Here is a 25,891-nt window from a genome sequence, read left to right on the forward strand (position 1 = left end):
TCAGGCTGGCCTCACACTCCTGAGCTCAAGCAATCCTCCTGCCTTGGCCTCCCAGAGTGCTAGGATTACAGGCGTGAATCACTGTGCCTGGCTTACTTTGGAGATTTTTTAGCTTTTCAAAAAGGGTTTATTGTAGATACAAGGTCTATGGATAGGCTCTACCACAGCCTTCAACCTCACCAAATGTAAAAATTTTCTCTCAGTTAATCTGGTTATAGGGTAAGGAACTATAAAAACTTCAGAAATTCCAGGAACCCTTTCCTGTTTAACAGAATAAAGGTCCATTTGGGGGCTATTTCTCATGATGGTATCTGAAATGGAAAATCCTTTATTATACATAGATAAACCTCTAATACCATTTCAAAATAAAAATTGACATCCTCTTCTTCCAATTTTTTCTTCAAAAGAAGAAACAAAATAGAGACGGAATCGGAGGGCAATGAGGAGTAGGAGTAGAAGCTTGGCAGAAGAGATACAGGCCAAAGGAAACCACTCACAAGATGGTACCCCCAGCACAGTTACTTGTTAAGCCAGGCAACAGGAAATCTGTACATGTTAGTAAAAGTTAACACCTGACTCAGCTGTTCATACCCTCAGAGTCATAAAGCTTGGTGTACCAGGGACAGAGCGTAGAGACGGGGAATATTCAGGGTTTATGGACTCAGGAGAGAGAAATTTTTCAGCAGAATTAACAGTCATGTGATAGATGTGCTCAAAGTTGATCGGAGAGGAGATCAGACCGGAGTGATGATGAGGGGATGTGTAAGGGAAACCTGGCTATCGAAACAACAAAAAGAAGAAAAAAGGTAATAAGGCGATCGATGACAATGGATTCACATTTCAGACAACATGCACATAGAACAAATGAAGTAGCATCTTACATCAGAGCTGAATTCTTAATGAAATACTTTTAAGCCTTAGAAAGTTATAGTTTGTAATACTCTTGCCAGTTACTTAACCAGCTGATTCCCAAAAGATCATTCTCCTTATAAAATTATTCTTTTATTATTATAGTTAGGTGAGTAGAAACTGGACTTTCAGAGATGCAAGACTTCCAGAGTTTGGTTCCGTATTTTCTTATGTGATACAATCAAAGCATGGCAAAACTCTACCGGAAACATTAAGGATATAAAAGGCAAAAAACAAGCAAGAAAAGGACAAGTGAACCTCCAATAGCTTCTACCTAGACATGTTATGAAACTGTTTCTTTAGGAATCTAAAACCACTTAAAATAATTCTCTGGTATTTATGTACTTATATGTTTGCTTTTATTGATCATATTTCCTCCCATATAACAAAAAGAGTAACTATGGAATATACTACTTACTGGTTTACCTTTAAGTAGCCCAAACTTACCTCCATTTAGACACTCAGAAGAAAACATTTGTTTTTAACAAGGGAAAAATTTTCCCTTCAATGTTGAGGTGTATTTTTAAAAAATGAAATAATATAATACCAGAGATACAGAAAAAAGTTTTTGAAGTCAAGGACTTTTTTTTTTTTTTTTTTTTGGAGACAGGGGTCTCACTCTACTGCTGAGGCAGGAGTGCAGTAGTGTGATCACAGCTCACGGGCAGACCAAGTTCAAGCAATTCTCCCGGCCCAGCCTCCCAGGTAGTAGGACTGTGGGTGTACGCCACCATGCCTGGTTCATTTTTTTCTACTTTTTGTAGAGACAGGGTCTCATTCTCATCCAGGCTCGTCTTGAACTCCTGGCCTCAAGCGATCCTCCTGCCTCAGCTTCCTGAGTAGCTGGCATTACAGGCTTGAGCCACTGAGTTCAAGGTTCTGTTCTTGAAAAACAACTGTTTCCAGAAAACATCATCTCTTCATTAAAGGCAGAGGCTGAATGATTTGCTAGAGAGAACGCTGCCTGAATCCAGCATGACTTATATTCCCTTGAGCCGAGATGAGCTTGCCTTGTAGAGAGACCTCATAAATTACCTAGGCTTAAAAGAAAGGCTTCTATGTATGATATTGTTTTTATCCTAGAGACGTGAGTTAAAACAGAACTTTCTAAAGTTGTTTCTAAATAGGAAAAAAAAACCATTAATGTACATGTATTAATAACTTTAAGAAGCAAAATTACTTCTTCAAGCCCCAAGAGGTCACTGAGCTAAAAATTTTATCTTTATTAACAATTTTAGGAATGGATAAAAAGCTAGGGGAAATGTAATATGGTAAAAATAGATCTTCTAGAGGTAAAATGTTATTCTTGCATTCTGCTGGAGAAAATCTATTTTTTTTATTACCAGCAACCACTTGTAAAAAAGGTAAATGATAAAAAAGAGTCAAGAAAATGAATATAGTCTATATTTCTAAGATACACACACCATCTTATATTAATTGCTTATATTATCTTGGCTCACTAAAATACAAATAAAAAGTTCACACCTGACACAAGAGAAAAGAAAATAAAATGATGCCCTTAGCCTGACTGCCCCTTTCATATTCAAAAAGCCAACAATCCTATTTCAGGATCATTTGAAACAAAAGAAACAATTAACCTTCTAACGATACCTAATAAACTTTCTAAGCTTATAAGTATTTCATAGGAAGGAAAGCAATACTGATTTGAATAAATTAAAACACAAAAATGTCTGGGGCACATGCTCTATGCACAAATGACAACATGTGGCTTTGGTATTTGAAAACTCATATGTTAACATTAGAAAAATTTAATTCATCTTTATATTTTGGAAATAGTTCATAATGGTTCCATTCCAATAGAAAGAACATATTAAAATCTGAGAAAATATTAAAATATCACAAGCTTTTCAATGACTAGACACATAGACAGGTACAGACATGCATACTAAAGTTATTTTCATACATGCATATTATTATATTGTTTACCAGAGTCTACCCCAAGATAAACATAGTTCTGGACACATAGTAAGTGCTCCAGAAATATCTGTTAGATCATTAAATACATGTCTGTAAAAAAGCCCCAGCTTATACATCCTTTGGTAGTGAAATGAAAAAAGTTCTGTGAAAATAAAATTTGGCCGTCAAGAACAGGAATTTAGACACACAAAATCTTTGATGCATACTTCATGTACAGGACCATCCTCTTGCCTCAGCCTCCCAAAGTGCTGGGATTACAGGTATGAGCCACTATGCCTGGCCAAAAATTCCCTTTATTAATGTATTTTGTGCCTGACATTGTACCTTCCATAAGGAACAACAAAAGAGGCTTTTGACTGTATGGTTATATTATTAAAGGAGATTAAAGGAAAACCAGACTGAGGACTTTAAGCAAATGTTCAGAATGGGAAAGAATGGAGAGAAATCTGAGATCTCATTCCAAGGCAAAATTTGAAAAAATAGTATAGCTTTTATATATAATAGACAAACAGAACAGTTTTGATATTTAATGTACTCAACCTTAAATTTTTTTACTTAGTTTAGCTATATCAAGATTAACTGTAATCTAGTTTTTACATTATTTTATTCATATTTACTCAGTACAGCTAATAAAAACTTCCTATTCCAAAAGGGTAACTACTGTGAATGATTTGAATTCCATAAAGGAAGGTATATTACTATGACCATATAATAATAATGTTTTGATTGTGAAAAAATAACAATGTCATATTCATTTATAAGCAAACAAGTACAACTGATTAATTGGGATATTCACAATGAAGAACTCAGATGTAAACAAATGCAGACTTTTTTTCTTCCCATGATATAAATACAAAATTCCCTTTAAAAGTTTTTTAACTTTAAAAAACTTGACTGCACACCAAACTATATTATCTATCATTTTGTCTCTCAGTGATAGATGTTTACATCTTCTATCACAGTAGTGTTGATGATGTGATTAATTAAGACAGATTTCCTTACAAAGAGATTTGGAGCAAAATTTGCAAATCATCTGCCAAATGGCCACAAAATATAAATTATACTTAAAATTCTATGCAAAATTTAGTTGCTATCACCACCAATCATAAGGGTCATATTAAAGTTTTAGTTTACTGAGAGTACTATGATATTGAAATGGTAAGAATAAACAGAGCCTGGATAATTAGCTAACTCCACTACTATGTTCTTAATCTCAACATAACAGGTCTGTGAACCCAATCTTCATATTGTTAAAACATAACCATTTTCCTGTGTTGTACTTTTTAATGTATGACTGACCAGGCAACATGTTTATAATTGGGCAAAGGAAAAAGATTCAATTTCACTGTAAGCTGAAAGGTATGACCATTAGTGACCAAACTAACAGAGTTCTCAGGAAAAAAATGAGTAGGCCAAATATCTGTATTGAATTATTAAAACTTAGTGAAATTTTAGTGATATGGTAACTAAGTTCTGAACTTGGTTAGAACCTCTCCAATTCTAGCAGTTTCTTCTACCAACAACAGTAAAATTTCTAGAGTATGGAACTAAATAAGAACTTGATTTGTTCGGTTTTTGACAGAGGTCTAAATTTTATGTTTTTTCATCAGGTATGTATGTCATCATACATCTTAGATATATTGTGATACACTGAGAGAAACACTTCCTCATTATGCTGGTAACTAACATATCCTTTGAAGTCTATATATGTATTTAAGCCTACATGTCTATCCTCCTTCATCTCATTCGTGTTCACATGTACCCTTCGCTCCTCTTACCATGGGCAGGTCTTTTAGGATCTGTATTCCATCTCCAGGACCCATGTGTGCTATGTGGTTAAAATTAGTTGGATTAGAAATTAATTTATTTCTCATTTCTGGATCTCGTAGCATCTCCCTGTAAGACAAAACACCTGTTGAGACACTTTTTCCGTAATCTGAGTAACTTAAAAAATTTAAGCATACTTTAATCTATTTTACAAAAATAAAACTATTAAATCATGTTAATAAGGATATAATAAGAGAATATACCCAATTAAAAATTCACTTCTTTAGAATGCTTTCTTTTAAATTTTAAATAAAAGATCTTACGATTTTGTGTGGGAAAGCAGAGGGTCCTTTTAAATACTTAAGACATCAAAGAAACTCTACTCTATTTCATAGACAATTCTCAACATTTTATGTATCTCTTTTTAAATTGGTAACACTTTAGAAATGTCTTTAGATGTAACCAGAAATACTACAAGGTTATTTCTGTTTGTTCATGAAGAGAATAGTTAATCTGAACTTCTTAGACATTTATTATATGCACAGATATGTTCTCTGTTTATATTGTAGAAAAGTACACATTCCAAAAATAACTATTCCATATACATACAGAAGTGAATAAAAATATGGTACTTTAATTCAGTGTATACTCTCAAGTTAGAGAGTATTAACTAATTAAAATGACACTGAGAAGTTACATTCATTATTACAGTACTGACACTACAGATGAGTGACAGATTTTTAGGTATCAAATTTTCTTTACAAATCGAATACGGTATTACCACCAAATAGTCCTTCAGATGCTACAAGCATGATAGGTATAAATTTAATAGCTACCTCCTCTGTTGCATCCTTTCCTCTTCCGGGACTCTGAAGGAATAGCGCCGCTTATTGTTAATATTCCTAACCATTTGTTTCCGACTATTATCTGATGTTTCAGGAACTACCAGTTCATCCCCTTCTATTAAAAAAAAATACAAAGAACAATGATGTTCTCTAAACTGCTAAAATACTTTTTATCCATTAATCTCCAAGACAGTGAAAATGTTAATCAATTGTGTAAATATATTCAATTCTGATTTTTATAAGTTGTATGTTGATAATCATAGTAAATAAGCAATAATTTTCTAGAGAACAGATGTAAACAGATACATGATGATATTAAACATGGCTTATAAAATATATTTTCACTTTTACTTGATTATAAACATAAAATGACATAATCTACCTAAAGAAAACTATGGCTGCCTTAGTGTCCTGCCACTTTGACTAGCTACCCACCCCAACATCACTATACCATCTTCTCTCTCCCTCCAGGTATTGGTTTCAATGGCTTAGGGTGTTGAAGAGCTGCTATTGTTAACCCGCACAGTAATCAGGCATAAATGGTAAGACACTCATGTAAATAATAATTATTAAAAATAATTAAAATTATTTTTACATCATAAAACATTTCCTCTGCAAGGTTCAAACTATAAGATGTGGAGTAAGGAAAAGGAATTGTATTCTCACTATCTTCCTTTACTAAAGGTAAGAATCTGTTGCTATTTCTACTCTTCTGATCTTGGAGATAGATGATATATTTAATTGTATACACCTAGCAAGGCAGTGCCCATCTTATCCTACATGCAGACAGTCTCCCTGGCATTTTACATGTGAGATATGTAATTACATGTGGGAAAGCCTCAGCTCACTACTTTGGTCACCGCCACACGCCCTCCTCCAGTCTGTCACACCCAAGGTCCCCGTTCCCTCTCCTGATTTGGGCACTGCTTTGACTCTGCTCTCTTTCCTCCTCCTTCCTATGTTGACATCAGCAGGTCAGAAGCACTAAGCCCTCTGCGTTGGCGGGAGATGTATTTCTGAGGACCCAAACCGGGATTCTAGATGAGTGTTCAGAGTTTCAGTGCTACAAACTTTGGCTGGGTTCTACAGTATCAGTGAAAGCACAGAAGATATATTCAGCTATACTTTCTCTACTTACTTAGGCACTCCACAGAAAAATAACAAGGTATGTCAGAATCAAATACTTCGCTTACACAGCTATGCAAGCTTAAAGAGAATGACTTTTTGTCCAGGAGTTCACCTTAATATAGTAAAAGAGTGTGACAGTGGCCCAGATCACAGACATAGAGTAAGATGTACTTAAGCTTAAATCTGGACTTTGGCATTTATTACTCACGTGACCTTGGGCAGTAAGCTTAAGATAATATTTCCATTTAAGTTACCCTATTAATTTATATATATTTCTTACCTGCCATCTTATTTTTGAAATATATTAATCTAATTGTCTCCAACCCTAAAAGATTTAATGATCCTTCACTGTTTAAGGGTCGCACCTAAAATAACAAAAAATAAAATTAGTATTTCAATGAAACCTTTAAAAATTAAGTCACAAACTTTTTAGCCTACTTATAAAACACACACTATTAAGACCTTTCATTTATCTACTTCAAAATACAGCCCTCTCAAAAAATCAACAAAAAATTAATAATGGCTCTGAGTGGAAAGGTATATTATCTAACTTGAAACTTAAAATGATAACATTTTAAAGAAAGACTATTCTGGGCAAATAAGTAAATAAACAAATAAATGAAATTAAGTAGAAATACATTTAAACCTTAAATGAGACTTCTTGAAGTCATTAGTAACCAAATATACTAAGAGGGTATCCCCGCAGCTGCTTCATGGCTTCTTATTACCAAACACTAAACGCACACACATGATGTGGATGGAAACGCAGGTCACTGGGGAAACGAGGGACTGACTATAAATGGTGACGGAGCGACTGGCCATATGGAACCAACAAATTACATTTCTACTTCACACCATGCACAAAAAATAAATTCCAAATGGTTAAAGCCATACATGTAACAGGAAAAGCTTTAAAGTGTTTGAAGGAAAATAAAGGCTGTATCTTTATAACCTTGGAGAAGGAAAGTTTCTTAAGAGAAAAAAAGACTAACCTAAAGGCTAAGAACGATAAATTTATCCACCTCAAAATCAGTAACTCCTGTTCAGCAAAATACAAATGAATAGATAGGTCACAAAAAGGGAAAAGATTTTCCAGATCCATTATTAACCTAATATCCACAATATATAAAGAATTCCAATAAATCAGCAAGACAAAAATGGCCAATCCAACAGAAAAATGAACAACAAACATGACTAGGCATTTCATCAAAGAGGAAATATGAACGATGAATAAACATATGAAAGATTTTCAACCACATAGTTAATCAGGGATACACAAATTATTAGCAACGCTTCAGTGAGATACTACTTTACAACCCTTTACGAAAACTGTGAATTCTTACAATGGGAAATGTTAGAGAGGATGAGAGTCAGTAAGAACTCTTATATACTGCTGAAGGGAGTATCAACCGGTACAATTACTTTGGAAAATAGTATGACACTGTCTCATAAAGACGTATAACTGCATTCTCCATGTCCCACCAATTCTCTTCCTAGGCACATGACTTAAGGAAACTCCTGTACACGTACACCAAGAGACATACACAGCGATGCTCAGAATAGTAAAATGCTAGGAAATAATTCAAATGTCTGCCAATCAGAGAATCGATAAATAGGGATAAATTTACTCAAAAGAATATTTTATAGTACTGAAAAGCAATGAATTATAGTACCTGTAACAACATGGATAAATCTTAGAAACATAGTAAATATTTACAGAAAGCAAGGCAGAAAATGACAATATATTATAACGTTTTTATAAAGCTCAAAACCAATCAAATCTAAACACTACATAGTTCAGGAATATTTAAATACGCTAAAACTCCATGTTTTAGGAAACGCTAGGGAATGATAAGCACAATTTTCAGGACAGTGATTTTTCTCTGGGGAAACAGGAGTGGGATAAAGAAGCAGCACACAGGTAAACGCAGTGACACTGGTAATGTTCTGGCTCTTAAGTTAGGAGGAGGGTTCATGAATGATTGGTTTATTATTATGCTTTATAAAGGCCATGGATTCTTTCATATATATTACAAAAATTACATGATAAAAATAAAATAAAAAACTGTAACCAGCCCAAATTTACAAACTAGAGCATATTTCACAGTTGCTTTATATAACATGGTAATATTTACAAGAGCTTTTTAGACTGCTGATATGATTTAAAATTGGCACCAATTTTGCAATATGATCTTGGCTACTTTTTTTCACCTGTTCCTCTAAACCCTGCCCCCCAAATAATAACACATGTATACCATCTATATATCTATATAAAACTATTATTTTTCTTCATTTTTATAAAAGAGCAGTTCTATACTTGTAAAATTTCCCTTTATATTATGAAAGTATAGGAAAATATTAACAAAAAAATATGCTTTATTAGGAAAAACCTTTATTTTTTAATCATGAGACACTTAAACACAGTTTTGGTTAAGTTTAACCACTTTTCTAGCCTGTGAAATCTCTCCTCACAGGATTAAACATTGTATACCACTATTTGAAAAACAGTTATAATTAATAAAATCATATACTCCCTCAGAGCTCCTTAATTCAAAAATAGAAGGTAACACTGACATTTTAGGTTCTAGGAAATATTCTAGTTGTTCATCATGATAACAATCATACTCAATATAAATTGAATGCATTAATAATAAAGATAGTATGGTTTGAGCTACCTATAATGAAATGAACCAGCTTGATTTTTGTTTTTCTTACTTTTAGCTAAGTCCCAAACTACCAATTACCCCTGCCACAAAATGCTGAATTAATAAAAAACATCTAAATAGTCATATTAGTGTTTTTACTTAAATTCATTAACTGGCTTTGCTCACATTTTAATGTTAAATTACCTTTTTGAGAGGAAGAGTCTGAATCCATTCCATAGAGTTCACATCAAAGACATCAACTGCATTTTCACTATACACTGAGAGATACGGTGCATTGTAACCTAGGAGAAAGGAAGGCGGGAACAGCCTGTTGATTACTTTTAACTATTAACTCCTAAACATTTTGAAAGGTCTATGTTAAATAACCGTAGAGTGAAATACCATGAAAATCCTGTTGTTACCATACAATAGCACATCAACACAGTGCTGAAGTAAACGGATGCTCAATACACCCTTGTTGAAGGAAAGGGTATCAATGAATGGTGACACAAGCAAAGAGAGAATAAACAATTCATCTGAGCTTAAGGTTGCAAAGTGAAGTTTTGGCAGAGCTATACATAAAAGACAGATATTCCAACTCTTACTCCACATTAGAAGCAATACTCTGAATTATCATCTGACTTGGTTACAAAACAGTATTTATTCTACATATGATGCCAGAGATAGGCGTATATATTTCAGAAGGAACAAAACATTAAAAATAGTTAAATCTGGGTGGGTACGATTAGAAGTATTTTTCTTTTGTTCTTTTTATCCAGATTTTCTCATTTTTCTGTAATAAGCATCTATTGCCTTCCTAAACTTCCCTCCAACGACCCTTTAAACTTGACTGGACCTATACCCATCATTCCTCTTTCTATTTTCTTATAATGGAAGAGGTTTTACTCCTCCAGCCCCAAATAATCCCTCTACTATGTACTGAATTTCACCCTGTCTGGCCTTCTTGGGGATCTCACTCTATTTCCTGCATTACCCACATAGTCAACTTTTTCCTAGTAGTTCCCTGGTGGTTTTTTTCTCTTTAGCATTTAAACATGCTCAAGTATTTTCCATTACAAACAAAACGATGTGGATTAGATACTCCTCCTATGCACTTCTATAGAACTCTGGACTTCTGCTATTGTAGTACTTATTTTCTACGGCAATTACTCGTTTTATCATGAATCTGCCCTACTGCACTCTATGCTCTGTGAAGGTAAGACTGTATCTATTTCGTTCACTGCTACAGCTCACACAGTGCAATGGCATACATCCAATAATAATTATTATTCAATAACGAAAGTATTCAATAATTAGAAGTATTCATTCATTCACTTATTTATCTTTTCAGGGCCTGGGCCCGCCCGCCCTCTCTCCCCAGAGAGAGAGGGGAAGGACAGGGAACCCCAAACCACCTTCCTTCAATAATTTATTAATGTCTTAAGAGTGAAATAAGCAATTTAAAATATCTCCTTATCTAAATAAAAATGTGAAACTGAAAAACACCTCTTATGGATGCTATTTATACCTTTACATAAGTGATTCAATAATTCACTTAGTAATTAATCTTCCAGAATAAGTCCTATGAGCTATTGATGCTTACAAGCGCTTTATTTTGGGGGACAGTGAAGATAATTTAGGGTTATTTCTAAACACAACACAGGATAAAAAAATTAATCTCAGTCAAATACTCTACAAAAAGATCAGTTTTACTTATGCACAGGTTAATGCTGACCCTGTCTGCCTAGGCCTAACTACACATGGTTTTTTTTTTTTTTTTTTTGAGACAGAGTCTCACTTTGTTGCCCGGGCTAGAGTGAGTGCCATGGCATCAGCCTAGCTCACAGCAACCTCAAACACCTCAAACTCCTGGGCTTAAGCGATCCTACTGCCTCAGCCTCCCGAGTAGCTGGGACTACAGGCATGCGCCACCATGCCCGGCTAATTGTTTCTATATATATTTTTAGTTGTCCAGATAATTTTTATTTCTATTTTTAGTAGAGATGGGGGTCTCGCTCAGACTGGTCTCGAACTCCTGACCTCCAGCGATCCACCCGCCTCGGCCTCCCACAGGGCTAGGATTACAGGCGTGAGCCACCGCGCCCGGCCTACACATGGTTTTTATATAACATAATTAATACTTAGAAAACACCATAAGAATGACTTAAATAATCTGTTATTAGCAATGACAACACTTAGGAGACGAAGTAGAAGAAAAAGGAAAGGGAAAAGACACAGAGGTAAGCCAGTGACAAGAAAGGGGCTCTTACAACAAGAGGAAGGATTTGCTGGCCACATCAGCTCCTGCTGTCTGGATCTGCGGCCCTGGCAGTCGGTGTAGACGCCGATGCTGCTAAAACACAGCAGGTACTCTTTACTGGAGATCTCGACTGCGCAGAGAGCATCCACTGGCTGGTGTGCAATGAACGACAGTGTGTGGTCATTGGAATGGAGCAGACTGTACGGACTTCCTTCTCCATTCAAGGGGTATCTGAGGAATCCCGACTGGAACCCCACACAGAGCTGTTCGCTGAAGATGGCCATCCACTGGACATTATATGGGACTTGAATTTCCTTAAATTTTCTGTGACGGGTCTTGCTCTGAAATAGTTCGTAACAGAGGACCTGCCTTTTCATAGCCACGCACAGGCACGTGAGAGCTCCATGGCACACCTTCCCAGAAGTTATGGTTTGACAGCCTTTAGTTTCTGCCAGCTTGTAAAAATCCGTCTCTCGCCCATCCAAAGCTGACATAGGAAAAAGTCGTACGTGACGATTTCGTCCTGAGATCACAGCAACGAGCTGATCATTTGGAATTAGTTCAATCTGATGAATCTTCTTATTGTCACCAACTCTAATAATTTCTACACACAGAAATAATAATAAATCAAATGCAAAGTAGTTTTCTTTATTAACCATATCCAATTATACTCAGAGGATATATATCAACTTGTAATAAAGACACAGGGCACACACAGAATAACAAGAGATCAGAAATCACAGAGAAAAAGGAAGATAATTAAACCTGCTATAATTTGACTCACTTATAGTAGGTATTAAATTTATCACTGAGATTTCTGGCAGCCAAGGCAAAGAGTTCTTGTGTAAAAGCATGTCAAATCTTCAAGAAAAATTTTTCTGTGGGCACTTAATTCTAGGGAACTTCGCCATAGGGTTCATATTTTTAAAAACCAAGTTAACTCATATTTCTCTGAAGGTATTTCTATGGGTAACAAACTAATGAAGCTGAAATGCATTGTTTTCCCATGATCTAACTTCATATAAAGACAGAACTGAGAATACTATATTCATGAATACCAAGTTAGAGGGGTTTCTCTTTATTTCAACGAGCATTTAATTTCTCCCTAGAAAAAAATCTGCTGTATTGGGACTGTGGGGGGAAAAAACCCAAACACTTTAATAGTCATTACCTCTTACTAGTATTAACAGAACAACAAGAAACTCAAGTTGTATTTTTTCTCAAGTACCATCTTTAGAAATGCAATCTAAGTTCAAACAGCAGAGCCGTTAAATAAAATGACACAACAAAGACAATATACACTTGAAGTTCTAGAACTCAGGGGCATTACAGGAATTGAAAAATAATCTTTTAACTTATAAACATCAAATTAAGTCTGAAAAATTTCAGTTACAGAATAAATAAGAGCAAATCTTGCCCTGTTTAGAATGTAGAATTTAGAGTTTAGAATTTTCTAACAACATAGGATTTAAAATTACTCCAAAATGTTAAGTTTTCTCTTACCATCTTTGGTGACATGAATAACAAATAACCCTTCTTCATTTCCCAAAGCTATCCTTTCATGATCTATGTAAGACATAAATATGAAACATTTTTATTAGGTAAAAGCCATGTAAAGCTAACAGAATAAACCAGACAATAAGGAAATTTGGTGCAAAAAAATGGAAATAAAATAAATTTAAAAAATCAAAACACAGTAATAGCAATTTACACTATTAAATTTCCTTTTACACTACAGTGGTAAATATCTCATGTCTTTCTTAAGAAAACAATAATTAAAAAATAATCTTTATCAATATCTACAAAAAAAGTAAATGTTTATTCAATAAATGGTAAAACAAAAGAAAAACAAAACCCAGTTTGTTAGTGCCCTGGGTCCAGTTCCATCCATTTCTTGTTTTGGGAGGGAAAAATCATGAAAGGCATTTGAACCTACTCATTAAACTTTTTGTTATTTACTGGAAACTAACAGAAGAATTGGATGTATACGTAAGAATACAGCAAAAATTTAAACCGTCAGACACAGAAGCTGTCATTTGTTAAGGGCATTTATTACGCAGGCTCTTTGTTATGTAGTCCATCTTTGTAGACTTCCCAATAACCTTAGTAAGGTAATCAATATTTACATTTTACATATTAAACTTACGCTCTAAGAAATTACCTTGTTCTAAGTCACACAAGCAGAAAATAGATTAGTAGGTTAATCTTTTGCACTGTAACTGTTTCAGAAGAAAATGTACTTAGAAAGTATACTCTTGTTTACTGAAAAACAAAGATCTTACATAGGATTCATTCATTCAACAAACATTTACTGAGCGTTTGTGATATAACACATAGCATGTTGAACAAGGAAGATTCCTAGATGAAAGCCAGTCCCTGTTCACAAGCTAGATTAGTAAACAATTATGAAAATAGGACAAATGTTTTAAATTCATACCTATGATTGCAGCTGCCTGCGTTGTTTTAATGAGGGGGAGAGTGCTGTCATAAGCTTCTTTGGGGACATAGACTGAGCGGTCTCTGAATTTGTTTTTCTTCAAAATCTTTTGCAATTCACTCAGCACTCCTACCCACTTACTCTTCTCATTCTCACTATCTGCTAGCATCAGGATCGAACATTTGTTATTAGATGCTGAGAGCTGGGAAGCTGTGACCTAGAACAATTTAATCAATATTCATGATATTAGAAAACAGAAACCCTTTAGGCTAGTTTCAAGATTATGCTAGCTCGCTTAGCACTCACCAATAAAACGAGCATGCATTAAGTGATACCTTTAATGGAGTTTAGCTAGCATACATCAGAATAACTAGTTTTAGCACCAGAACTCATGACAAAGCCAAGGGGCATATACCATTCAAAATGTTAGTTTCATTTTCCTTGCACTTTCCTTCCACTTTTATAAGTGCCAGTACATTATCACTAAGAATGCATTACAAATACTCATATAAGAATAACAACTGTCATTATTGAGTAATTACTGAGCACTTGGTAGATCTAGGCACTTTGTAAGTATTAACTCATTTAAACCTTTTAACATCTGTACGACATATTAATAGTACTGTCATTAAATCCTTATTGTATAAAACTGTGATACAGAGAAAGTAAATAATTTTTCCCAGGGTATATAACTAGAAGTCTAGGATCCTGTGTCTTTGCTCCTAAGCACTATACCATAGTGACTTTCAACTTACTTTAAAAAGTCAGAAATACTTACATTTTCTCTTACTTCATAACAATAACTCACATTATCATTAGAGAAGACTGGATCACTTGAATTAGTATTTGAACGGAGGCTTATCAATATACAAACAGCATTCACAATAAGAACAGATTTAAATTTTATGTATATGGGTTCCTTATTAAAATAGGTAAGTTAAAACAGGTAAGTGGGCCTCCATAGACTCCACTGCTGGCTGGGAGGAGACTAAACAGTTGTCAGTCTGAGAACTGGGAGACTAAGTATAGTCTTTGTCTGACCTTCCATAGATACGAGATTCACAGACAAGTACTAAGCAGATAGGCATAACTATAGGTCAGTAGTCACTTTTTTTTTAACCTCTATTGTCTTAATTCACCAACTCAAGATTGCATTGTAGTCAACAGCCTCCAAAGATGGCTACCAATGATGCCTCCTATGGAATTCCATTCTTTTCACTGAGAGGTGGAGTCTATCTCCCCTCCCCTTAAAATTGGTCTGACCTCATGACTTGCTTTGATCAACATAATGCAGAAGGGTTATGCCTTTTTGGGCCCAGTCCTTAAAAGGTCTGGCAGCTTCTTTTGCTCTTTTAGAAGCCAGCCACTGAGAGCTCGGCCAAGCTCGTAGTCATCAGGGAACATGGACAGAGTCCACAGAGAAGGGAACTGAGATCACCCGGCTAACAGTCAGCACCAAGACCCCGGATGTGAGAAGAAGGTCATTTTGGATGTTCTGGCTCCAAACGAGCTGAACGCAGCCAACACCACAAGAACTGTACACAGCTGACCCACAGAATAGTGGAAAATAATAAATCATTGTTGGTTTAGGCCACTAAGTTTTGGCATGGTTGTTACAAGGCAGTAGATAACTGAAATGCATTAATTTTTAAAAAAAGAAACCTTTATTTTTAAAAAACTTGAGAAACCTCACATATCCAATTTTCCATGTGGCCATATTTATTTAAAAACTGAACTGGGGCTCAAAAACATTATCTATCAGAAAACATATTTCAGAAGCCATATAGTCATGCCTTCTACAAGTCTTTCACTAATTAAATATTTACTTAGCACCCATTTTCTATACATTCAAGTACTGGATAATATGAAGTGTACAAAGAAATACAAGATTTGGTTCTACTCATAGTAATTTTATGATTTAGATGGAAAGGCAAAACATACTCATCAAAAATAAATAATTCAGTGATCAAACTATAGCACACACTTACTCTAAATATACAGGGTATATCTTTTCGACTTGCATGAATAACATCAGAAGCCAAGACTGAACTCACAGAAAATTCTTCATCCCTGAATGAAAAGAGAAACATTAAAAGTCAGTATACGCAGCATTGTGTGTGTGGCTTTGAGTGTGTGTCTAAATAACACATATGAAGCAATCCGCAAAGTTTAACTACCCAAAACATCCAATTGAATTTAAAAAATTTATTTTTCCCCCATTGTAATGAATAGTGCCTGAAGTAATTTATCAAGAATAACTTAACAGTGGCGCATGATACAAGAGCTAGAAATAATTGCTGGCATATCCAAAGTCACAAGGCTAGCATATATGAAGAACTGGGACTTGAACTCTGGTAGGTCTCCAGAGTTTCTAGTGGAGTCTCTTGCCTCCCATAATAAGTCTTAAGTGCCCTCAACCCAGCTCATCTGACATATTATTGTTCCTTCAACATCTAAACCAGATTTCTTCCACAATAATTTATTTCTTGTGATTTCCTTAATTTTGTTATCGGTACCATCATTCCCGTGGTCGTAGGAGGCTGGACACATAGTCCTCTCCCTGCTACCTTTCTATGCTTTCAGTAGGTTCTGTCAGATCGTCCTTGCTGATGTTTCTCACACCTGTCCCTGCATACTCTGTCCCCGTGGGAGAAGACAGTGTGTCTGAGATGCTGGTGTGAAATGCCAGTGTGAGGCACGACGGGGAATTTTGGTTTGAGTCACGGGTGGACGTATCTGGACGGGAGATACGTGTCTGGGGGCCATGAACGCACGGGTGATGGCAGAAGCTACGGGAGTAAATGAGACCACTCGGGGCCGTGCCTGGAGTCGGGAGAAGAGGAAAAGGAGAGCACTGCCAGGACAGGGGAAGGATCTGAAAAATGAGACCAGAAACATCCAAGAGATGTGCTTATTTAAATGTTTACTGAATCATTATGTTTTCCAAGAGCCTGTCTGATTTTGAGATTTTTGTTTCCTTTCCTCACGTTAGAATTATATTCCAAGCCTTTACGAGACACAAACATCACACGTTAGGCCTCCTTAAACCGGTCTTTTGAACTCAAACACCAGCTTGTTTTCCTTGACTCCTAACCCCACAGTCTCAACGAACATACCAGCCTGTCCCATGACCACACCTTGCTTCCTATTTTTAATTGTTACTACATCAACATTATTAACAGTAAATTAGAAATTAATATGAAATTAGATTATTTAAATGAACCATGCCAATATAATTTTTTAAAAATCAGAAAAATTTGAATTCCTAGGCTGCAATGACACAAATATTTTTGCCTTCGACAGCTTACCTCATGTCAATCACTTGACTAATGACAACACTGGGCTGAGAAGCTTTGCCCTCAGCAACGTCGTACAGAAAGAGTCTGAAGTCACAAACCACAGCCAGTGCTCTCTGCCAGCCTTTCTTCACTCCGGCTGGCTTAGGGATCTTAGTATTGTTTCAGGCAAACAAACAAAAACAAATCCAATGAAAATGTCAATCAGACCCCTTTAATTACATATGTGATTGCATGGTGAAATCATAAAGATAATGTACACATCTAAGTTTGCAACTCTGGCTGGTGAAGTAGCAGATGGGACATAGTAACATATGTGAAAACATGAGAATATATGCATCAAACACTGAATGACTTTTTATTCTGAAAGATTTTTAAGTGGCACCATTTTAATTTTCATTAGTAATTTATTAAGATAACATTCATCATTTTCTTTCTAAATAGCATAAAAAAATTTAGTGATAAGATGAAATTCAGCTTACACTGTAAATATTACCCAAGATAACAAGATTATGCCTTGATAATATCTCATAATTCATAACTATATGCCACCTCTCTGGCAAGAACAGGTGCCAAAGATTCCTTTACAGAGATTTTAACAACTGTTCATCATGAGATAGGGACAATACAGAAAAGTCTGAGACATTTTAGAATTTATTTCCAAGTAACAAGTATGTTTTTGCTCTCAAATCATTACTCTGAATGAAATAAAATTATTAGATCAATTTTATTCATTTAATTTACTGTCAAGTAATATGTTCTTAAAATGACTATATATTTTATTTTAATTCATTAATAAACCTTAAAAGATTAATCTAAACCCAACTTGATCATACTTACTCTGACATGACCTTCATATGCTGTTCCTATTCCTTTCTGTGGATCTATACCCAGGGGACCTTTCGTCTGCTCAGGAGGAACTGGACAAGCAGTTGGTGCTTTATTTACACAAGTTATATGACATGAGAATCCACACACTTTCAGAGGGAAAAAAGAAACGTTTGATAAAAATTCATTTCAACAAAAAGAAAATTCACTGAGAACTCACTGCATGCAAGGTCTTGTTAGATGAATGCTTATCTTTGATTTTATTTTTTAATCCTCAACATTTTCTTTGGCTTCAAATCCATGTATCCAATGGACTAGTTAAAACAATCTAATATGGATCTTCTACTTTAGTTGTGAGAACTAACCAAACATAGAGTGCATTGCCCTAAAATGCTATTAATTTCCCCCTTACTCAAAGTGGTCAAATACAGGCTAGCTACAAGTATACATAAAGGGAACAAATGCATCTGATGGGGATTGATCACATTCCCCCTAAGGTTCCTCCCAACCCTAAGAGCAGAAGAGACTGGAAATGGAAACTAGTACTAGAATTTGAATTACCAAGTATCTTCTTTTCTGTTTCATGAGATAAACCAGCAAATCATACATAAGGTGATACTGTAGTAGCAAGTCTCACTTGATTTAAAAAAAAGTGTATTTCTAATACATTCATAAATTAATAATATATGCCATTTATAATTTACATCATTTCTATTTCAGAGGTCCCAGGAAAAATAAAGAGGTTCCCAAATAAATATACTTTGTTTTCTGTTCCAATGATCCTTATACTTTCTCCCTTGCTTCTCAGAACGTGAGCTCCACGTGGGTGGGTTCCTGGTCTTTCCCCCGATCTGCTGCTGCATCCCGAGGGCCCAGAAGCACAGAGGGGCATTCCATAAACACGTGACGAATCGCACAAAAAGGGTAGGGAAAAACCTCTGCTATTCATACTAAGAATGAAACATCTTTGAGGCATACTGGCAGACTTTTAATATTTCTTAAAAGATACCAAGTTGCTGCCTAGTTTTTAATAATTTTTCTAATAAATTAAACAAAGGTTAAAATTAAATTAATAGATTCAAGGATAACTTTTATGTCTTTCACCATAGAGGTTAATGGATTTTGGGGACCACAAATGCACCTGAATAATGAAACAAAGATGAACAAAACATTTAAATGTATTTCCCGTAAAAAATGTTTCTAGGAAACATCTATCTGTCTAGGTTCTCTAACATTCAACAGACAAGGTGCTTAGCTTATTGTTTCTATTCCTGTTACACACACAAAAGCAAAGGATTAAGTAAAATAAACAAGTAAACATTTTATACCTTTTAAAGAGAATAAAGTTATTCGATTACAATTTAGATAGTAAATGCTAGGACTCTACAGTCACATTTTCTTTCCACTTTGTTCTTACCTTCACATGAACAGCCTTGTCTTATCAAACCCACCATCAAAGAGGTACACTGATGACATTTCGTAGGAGTAGTAAAAGATTTTACGAAAAACTGGTGAGTCTTGCGCTGCAAAACAAATTGATAAAGCATACATGTTAATTATTCAAAGGAGTTCCATAATGTGAGCCCCTACACCCCACAGCATCTTCTAGAATGTTTTTTAAATAGAAGTAGAATGAATTCTTTCTATTTCTCTTTGTATCTTCTTCTAGTTTATACTCTTTAAATATTTTTAGGCAATACTGAGCTGGAATAACCTAAAATAAGAAGTTAAATGATAATCAATTGCTCTGAAATGCTATTTGAAAAGTATATAATATAAACTGTAGCTTTTTTCTAGCTCACAAATCTTGGCTTCAGGATTTTTATAAATTCCCCAAATTATCCTTCAGCAAAGAGTTAAGCGAAATCTTGCATATACGTGCCTATATAACTACAGAATTTTAATATGCTTTATATCTTCTTAGGAAGAACAAAAAGTAACTGAAAATTCTTATTTCTATTCTAAACCACGCATTTCACCTTCTGGGACCAAGAACAAATAATATATTTCACAGATCTCTTTTTTTTCCATGGAAGGAGGCAATATTATGCTTGAGCAGATAAAAATATCACACAAATATATTATTCCAGGGACAGATGGCAGACTGAAATTTCCCACTGAAAACCCAGTAAAGTTCTCTAAATCTGGTCTGACGTCTATGATGGTAAGCCAATGTAGACTTTAACTCTTCAGAATACTTCTTTCTTCTTCAGATTAACTCTTCAACATGTTTTAACAATAAATGAATTATAATGAATAATCATTCCTTCATTCTGCTGTGTGAAGTTAGGAACAAATAACTTCTATCTCTCACTTTCCTCAGGTCTAAAACAGGATCAAAATTGTATCTACTTCAAGGGGGTAGTTAAATAAGTATTAATATAAACAAAGCCTTTCAAACAGTGCCCAGCACATAGTAAGCACTCAAAAAATACTTTCTATTTTCTCTTAGACAAGGTCTCACTCTGTTGCCTGGGCTAGAATGCAGTGGTGTCATCACAGCTCACTGCAACCACGAACTCCTGGACTCCCCCGATCCTCCCATCTCAGCCTCCTGAGTAGCTGGGGCCATAGGCGTGCGCTACCATACTTGGCTAATTTTTCTATTTTTTGTAGAGCCGGGGTCTGGCTATGTTGCTCAGGCTTGTCTCAAGTGATGCCCCCACCTCAGCCTCCCAAGGTCCTGGGATTACAGGTGTGAACCACTGCACCTGGCTCAATTGCTCATTTTTCAGTGAAATTACTTTTCCTGTCATTTTCAGGGAGGGGTGGGCTAGGATACTTTTTCTAGCTCCGTGGCTCTAGATTCCCTTTTCTGTTATTTTCATAAAATGATAAAAAATACAACCTCATACTTTCTGAGATCTTCATTTCCTCTTCTTATATATCTGAACTTTTTTTCTTCCCTGTCCTGCTCAGGTCTGAATCCACTCCCAGCTGTTTCTCCTTAGGGAAGGGTGTTAGTTTTGAGAACTCGTAACTCTAGCAGTGCCAGGTCTTCCTCCATCACACTCACCTGTGGAGTGGAGCCTGCAAAGTCCCCTCCCACTTTCTGCCGTTCTCAGAATTTTGCAGCAGTACTTGATGGTGTTTTGGTGGTTTTTCTGGCTCTCAAGATCATCACAAGTCCCTTTGCCTTACCTTAACTTTCTCTAGTATAATTTTAAATACCATGTAGGTCTTGTGGATAGATGCTGGTGGTTTGTTTCCCTCGGTTAGCATTTTGGACTTTGTGGGAAATCTTTCTGTCTATTCTTGTTTATGTCTTATTTGTGGGTTTTAAAATTCTGCTATCCTTTCTAGTTGTCTATCTTTTTATGTGAAGATTCAGTGAGATTCAAAGTTCCCACTGCTATCAAGTTCCCAGAATCTTCTACTCACTGGATTCAAAAGATGCACTGACAAATACTTTAAATCAAAAATGTTTTTAAGCCAGCTTTGGTGGCATGTGCCTATAGTCCCAGACACTCAGGAGGCTGACAAAGGCTTGAGCCCAGGAATTCAAGACCAGCCTGCCTAACATAAAAAAAAAGTTTTTAGATTGCTTTAAAAAAGGTGGTATTGATTCATATTTCCACCTATAATGTATCACAGTACCCTACTTTTAATGGGGATATTTATGTGTAAATGTCAACGGATATCTCATTATTACTTTAATTTGGTTTTTCCAAACTTCTAGTAAGTTTGAGCATCTTTTCAGTTTATTGGCTATTTTTATTCGTTCATTTGCTTATTTCTTGGCTTTTAGCCAGTTTACTATTACTGTATAGTTTATTCTCTTGTTTATAAAAGCTACAGGTGTATGCAGATACTAACCTTCTGTCTGTCCTCTATTTTGCATTTATTTCCTACTATATTGTTTGTTTACAGGGTGTGTATTAAAATTTCTAATCTATTTCTAATCTGCTTCTCTCCCTAGTTCTATCATTCTTGCTTTACATAGCTTAGGGCTTTATAGTTAGGTCCATATACAATCATGATCATTATTGTTTTCTTCATCTATTATTCCCTTTATTAGTATACAACGTTCTCTTTTATGCCTTTTAATGTTTTTTACCTTAAATTCCATTTTGTAGTACTTACTTGTGACCTCTACTTTCCTTTTTTTCTCTACCTTTCTATACACCTTTGCTTTAAGCCACGAAGCTGCCACCTGATTTTCTCAGTATGTTCACTTTGCAGGAAGCCAGCTGCTATGTAAGAAGACTGAGACTGTCATGCTGGGAGATCAGGAGCAGCTCATCAACAGCAATAACTGCCTATCATGGGAACTGAACATCCAGCCCAGTCGAATCTTCAGCTAACTTCAGTTTCAGCTGATGTCTTACTATTGATACAACTACATGGAAGACCCCTAATGAGAATTTCCCTGTTGAGCCCTTCCCAAATTCATACCCCAATAAATTGTGAGCATTAAAAAATGGTTGTTTTAATCTACCAAGATCTGAGACAATTTATTACACAACAAGAGTACTGTGTCACCATGTTTTCCTTTTGTCTCTTTTTCCTTTCTGGTTGCTATTCAATGGATAGCATTTCCTTCTACAGATTGGAAAGTTACACCTTTTATTTGCTAATCTTCTATTTATTCTCTTCAACCTAAGAGCCATACTTACGCTTAATTTCCTTATTATCAGTATTTACTTAAACATATGATTGTAACTTTGAAGAAATCAGTATCAAAAAATCAAAGCAAATACGCAAAGCAGAGGAATCCATTCTTATTTTTTTTGGAATACACTATGCTTTGTTAACTAGCTTGAGTACCTTAGCTGGAAGGCCAGTTGAACCCGGACATCCTTTTTTCTTTAAGGTTGGTGTGTGAACTGGAAGTGGAGTAGAGTCTACAATCTGAATCCAGGGGCAAAAAAGGAGATAAGTGTCATGAAATGCTCCATCTGTTTCAAATATAACTTGAAAAATACGAAAGTAAATAAAACCAAATAAAATACAAATAAAGCAAAAAGTTCTACTAATTTAAAAAAACTCAATAAAGCTAAAATTCTCACAGTGTTAATAATTTAAATTTCTGACTGCAATATCTACAAATATTTGTTCACTTACTAAAAATTATTTAAGTTTGTAAATTTATTTAGTAAAAATAAATAATTTGGAAAAGAAAATCCATGCAAGAAAACCCAAAAAAGTTATAGCATGTAGCCTACATAAAAATGAGAATATTAATTTTCACATTCATCTGAATTTTCCATATTAATTCCAAAAAGTATCTGAAAGAGTTTTTAGCAGGATTTATAGCAAAAATAGAAAATTATTTTAACTACTCAACTTCCACATGCAGAACATATATTACATATACAGAACACAGCTCTGTGGATTTGAATACATAGCTACAAAGATTGAGATTAGTGGGATTTTTATGCAGAAATTAATTTCCAAAGAAAGGAGTGAGATTATTTAATATTTTTGGAATTTTCAACTTAATATAAATTTAGTTAACAACAACATCTTTATTAGTTAGCTTTGTAAAATATAGTATTCTTTTATGGGTTATTATTGTAAGATTTGTCTTTGAAGAAAGGAACCAGTGATTTTATTGGATGTTATTGTGGGCAAAAAGAGCCGTTGCTTAATTAGCAAAGTATAAAACAAGACATGAAGAATAACTGCATTTTAGCATGCTAAGCAAGAAAATAAGAGGAAAAGTCCTTGCATAAGGTTACAGAATATTTTAAAGTATTAAGAGAAAAACAGATGGTCTCCTTTTGCCTTTGTTACTATATCACCACCAAAATTAGAATATTTTATATGCACTATAGCCTTAAAATGGAATTCAGTTGAGTTTCTCAGAGTTTTCTGTTTAATTGTGAGTTTAGTTCTAATTTAAATTTTATTTACTTTTAAACAGCTTGAAAAAGTTTTATACTCAATTTATAATTTAATATTTGAAAAGATAAATATAAAAGATAAAAGAGAACAACGAAAAGCTATACTAAAGTTAACAAAAAATAATAAGAAACAAAATTGTCATTCGAATTTACATAGAAAGTCCTAGAGAAGTTCTAAGAATTAAAGAGTCAAGCAAAAGTGCTGGATACAAGATCAACAGAGTTTATAAAGACGGTCAATGCCTAATAAGAAAATATATTTTGAAAGGATTCCACTCACCATAGCAACAAAAAATTTAAGGTATCTAGGGACAAATTTAACAAGCAATATGGAATATATTGAAAATAATAAAACTTTACCAAAGGACGTAAAATACCTAATATGTACACCATGTTCATAGATGGAAATATTCAGTATCATGAAGATGTCAATTCTCAAATAAATCTATAAATTCAATGTAATTCCAATCAAAAGCCCCACAAGGAACTTGATAAGCTAATCTTAAAAGTAATCGAAAAATAAAGGGTCAAGAGGAAATGGAAGAAGAGTAAGGTGGCTCACCACACCAGGTACCAGGAATTATTTCAGAGGTTTAGCAATTAAGACAATTTGGTGTCAGTTCAGGAATAACAAAAAGAACAATGGAAGAGAATAGAGAACTCCCAAGCAGATCCATGCATATAAAGCAGAGACAGCATTACAAATCAATGGGGGGAGAGTCAGTTGTTTATATGGGAAAAAGAGATTAGAATTCCATTTCTCATTATATATAACAATACATTTCAGTTTGATTAAGGTCCTAAACATGTAAAAACAAAAACTTAAAAACTTTTAGAAGAAAATCTTTAAAATTTCTGTACAGAGAAAAACTGCTTTAAAAAGACATAAAAAGCACAAGTCATAAAACAGAAGATTGATAAATATAACTACTTTAAAATCAAAACTTTCACAAGACAAAAAATACCAAAAATAAAATTTAAAAATAAGCCACAGACTGCGAGAAAATATTTGCAATGCATATAGCTAGCAAAGAATTAGCATCCAGAATATATAAAGAACACTTAAACCACAGGAAAAATAATTCAATAGAACAATGGACAAAGGACATGAACAGGCAAATCATCAATCATCGATAAACATATAAAAAGATGCTGAATAACACTAGAAATGCTAGTTAAAGCAAAAATTTCACTTCATATCCATCAAATTGGCAAAAGTTAATGTCTGACAATACAAAGGGTTGGCAAGGATGTGGGGAAAAGGGGGAACTCTCACACACTGCTGGTGAGAGTGAAAATTGGTCCAACCACTGCAAAAACAATTTGGCAAGATCTGGTTAAAGCTGAGGATGCACGTATCACCTAACCCAGTAATTCCACTTCTAAGCACTTATGCTAAACTGACTCTACACATTTGCAAAAGTAGGATGTTCACTTCAGCATTGATTGTAATACCAAAAAGTCAGAAACCTAAATATCCAACCATAGGAGAATGGATAAATAGTTGTGGCATACTCACACAATGTAAGATTATGCAGCAGTTATCATGAATGAACTTAATGAACATGTATCTGTATGAATAAATCTCAAAGTCATACTTTTGAGTGCAAAAAGTTACAGAAGGATACAGTAACATTTGTGTACATTTTAAATACTCGGTAAGCATCACCATGTATCATTTATGGATAATGCGTCATTTATGGATACAAATGAAATAAACATGTAAAACCAAGGAAGGAAAGATGCACCCCAGCTTTAGGATAGTTAGATATGTCTGGGAAAGTAGAGAGGGGAGTGGTACAGAGGAGGGTGTTTCACGTTTCTGGAATATTTTCTCTGAATAAAAATCTGAAAAAAAAAAAGGGAAAAATGTTCATATCTGTTAAATCTGTGGATGATGGTTACATGGGTGTATATCATATTCTCTGTAAGCTTGAAATATTTTATCATTAAAATATACAATGTATAAACCCGAAATATTAAGACAATTAT

General features: G+C 34.7%; 1 protein-coding gene across 7 annotated transcripts in view; it reads right to left on the reverse strand.

The window, feature by feature from the left end:
* CDC42BPA (CDC42 binding protein kinase alpha) overlaps window positions 1-25,891 on the reverse strand; it is a 153,562-nt gene that overhangs the window by 8,462 nt on the left and 119,209 nt on the right. For 3 of the 7 annotated variants that reach the window (XM_045537157.1, XM_045537155.1, XM_045537154.1), the window contains 13 exons: window positions 22,821-22,904; window positions 19,471-19,576; window positions 18,066-18,202; window positions 17,238-17,377; window positions 15,918-15,999; window positions 13,930-14,146; window positions 12,996-13,058; window positions 11,503-12,096; window positions 9,437-9,534; window positions 6,868-6,952; window positions 5,451-5,574; window positions 4,626-4,743; window positions 592-777 (listed from right to left, as the gene is read on the reverse strand). In XM_045537157.1, coding sequence (XP_045393113.1) covers window positions 592-777; window positions 4,626-4,743; window positions 5,451-5,574; window positions 6,868-6,952; window positions 9,437-9,534; window positions 11,503-12,096; window positions 12,996-13,058; window positions 13,930-14,146; window positions 15,918-15,999; window positions 17,238-17,377; window positions 18,066-18,202; window positions 19,471-19,576; window positions 22,821-22,904 — 2,034 coding nt within the window. Of the gene's footprint in view, window positions 1-591; window positions 778-1,707; window positions 1,950-4,625; window positions 4,744-5,450; window positions 5,575-6,867; window positions 6,953-9,436; window positions 9,535-11,502; window positions 12,097-12,995; window positions 13,059-13,929; window positions 14,147-15,917; window positions 16,000-17,237; window positions 17,378-18,065; window positions 18,203-19,470; window positions 19,577-22,820; window positions 22,905-25,891 lie in introns of those variants that run through there. The other 4 variants (XM_045537159.1, XM_045537156.1, XM_045537160.1 and 1 more) reach the window with 2 other exon arrangements.

Source organism: Lemur catta, chromosome 25, assembly GCF_020740605.2.
Source record: "Lemur catta isolate mLemCat1 chromosome 25, mLemCat1.pri, whole genome shotgun sequence".
Taxonomy (NCBI): Eukaryota; Metazoa; Chordata; class Mammalia; order Primates; family Lemuridae; genus Lemur; species Lemur catta.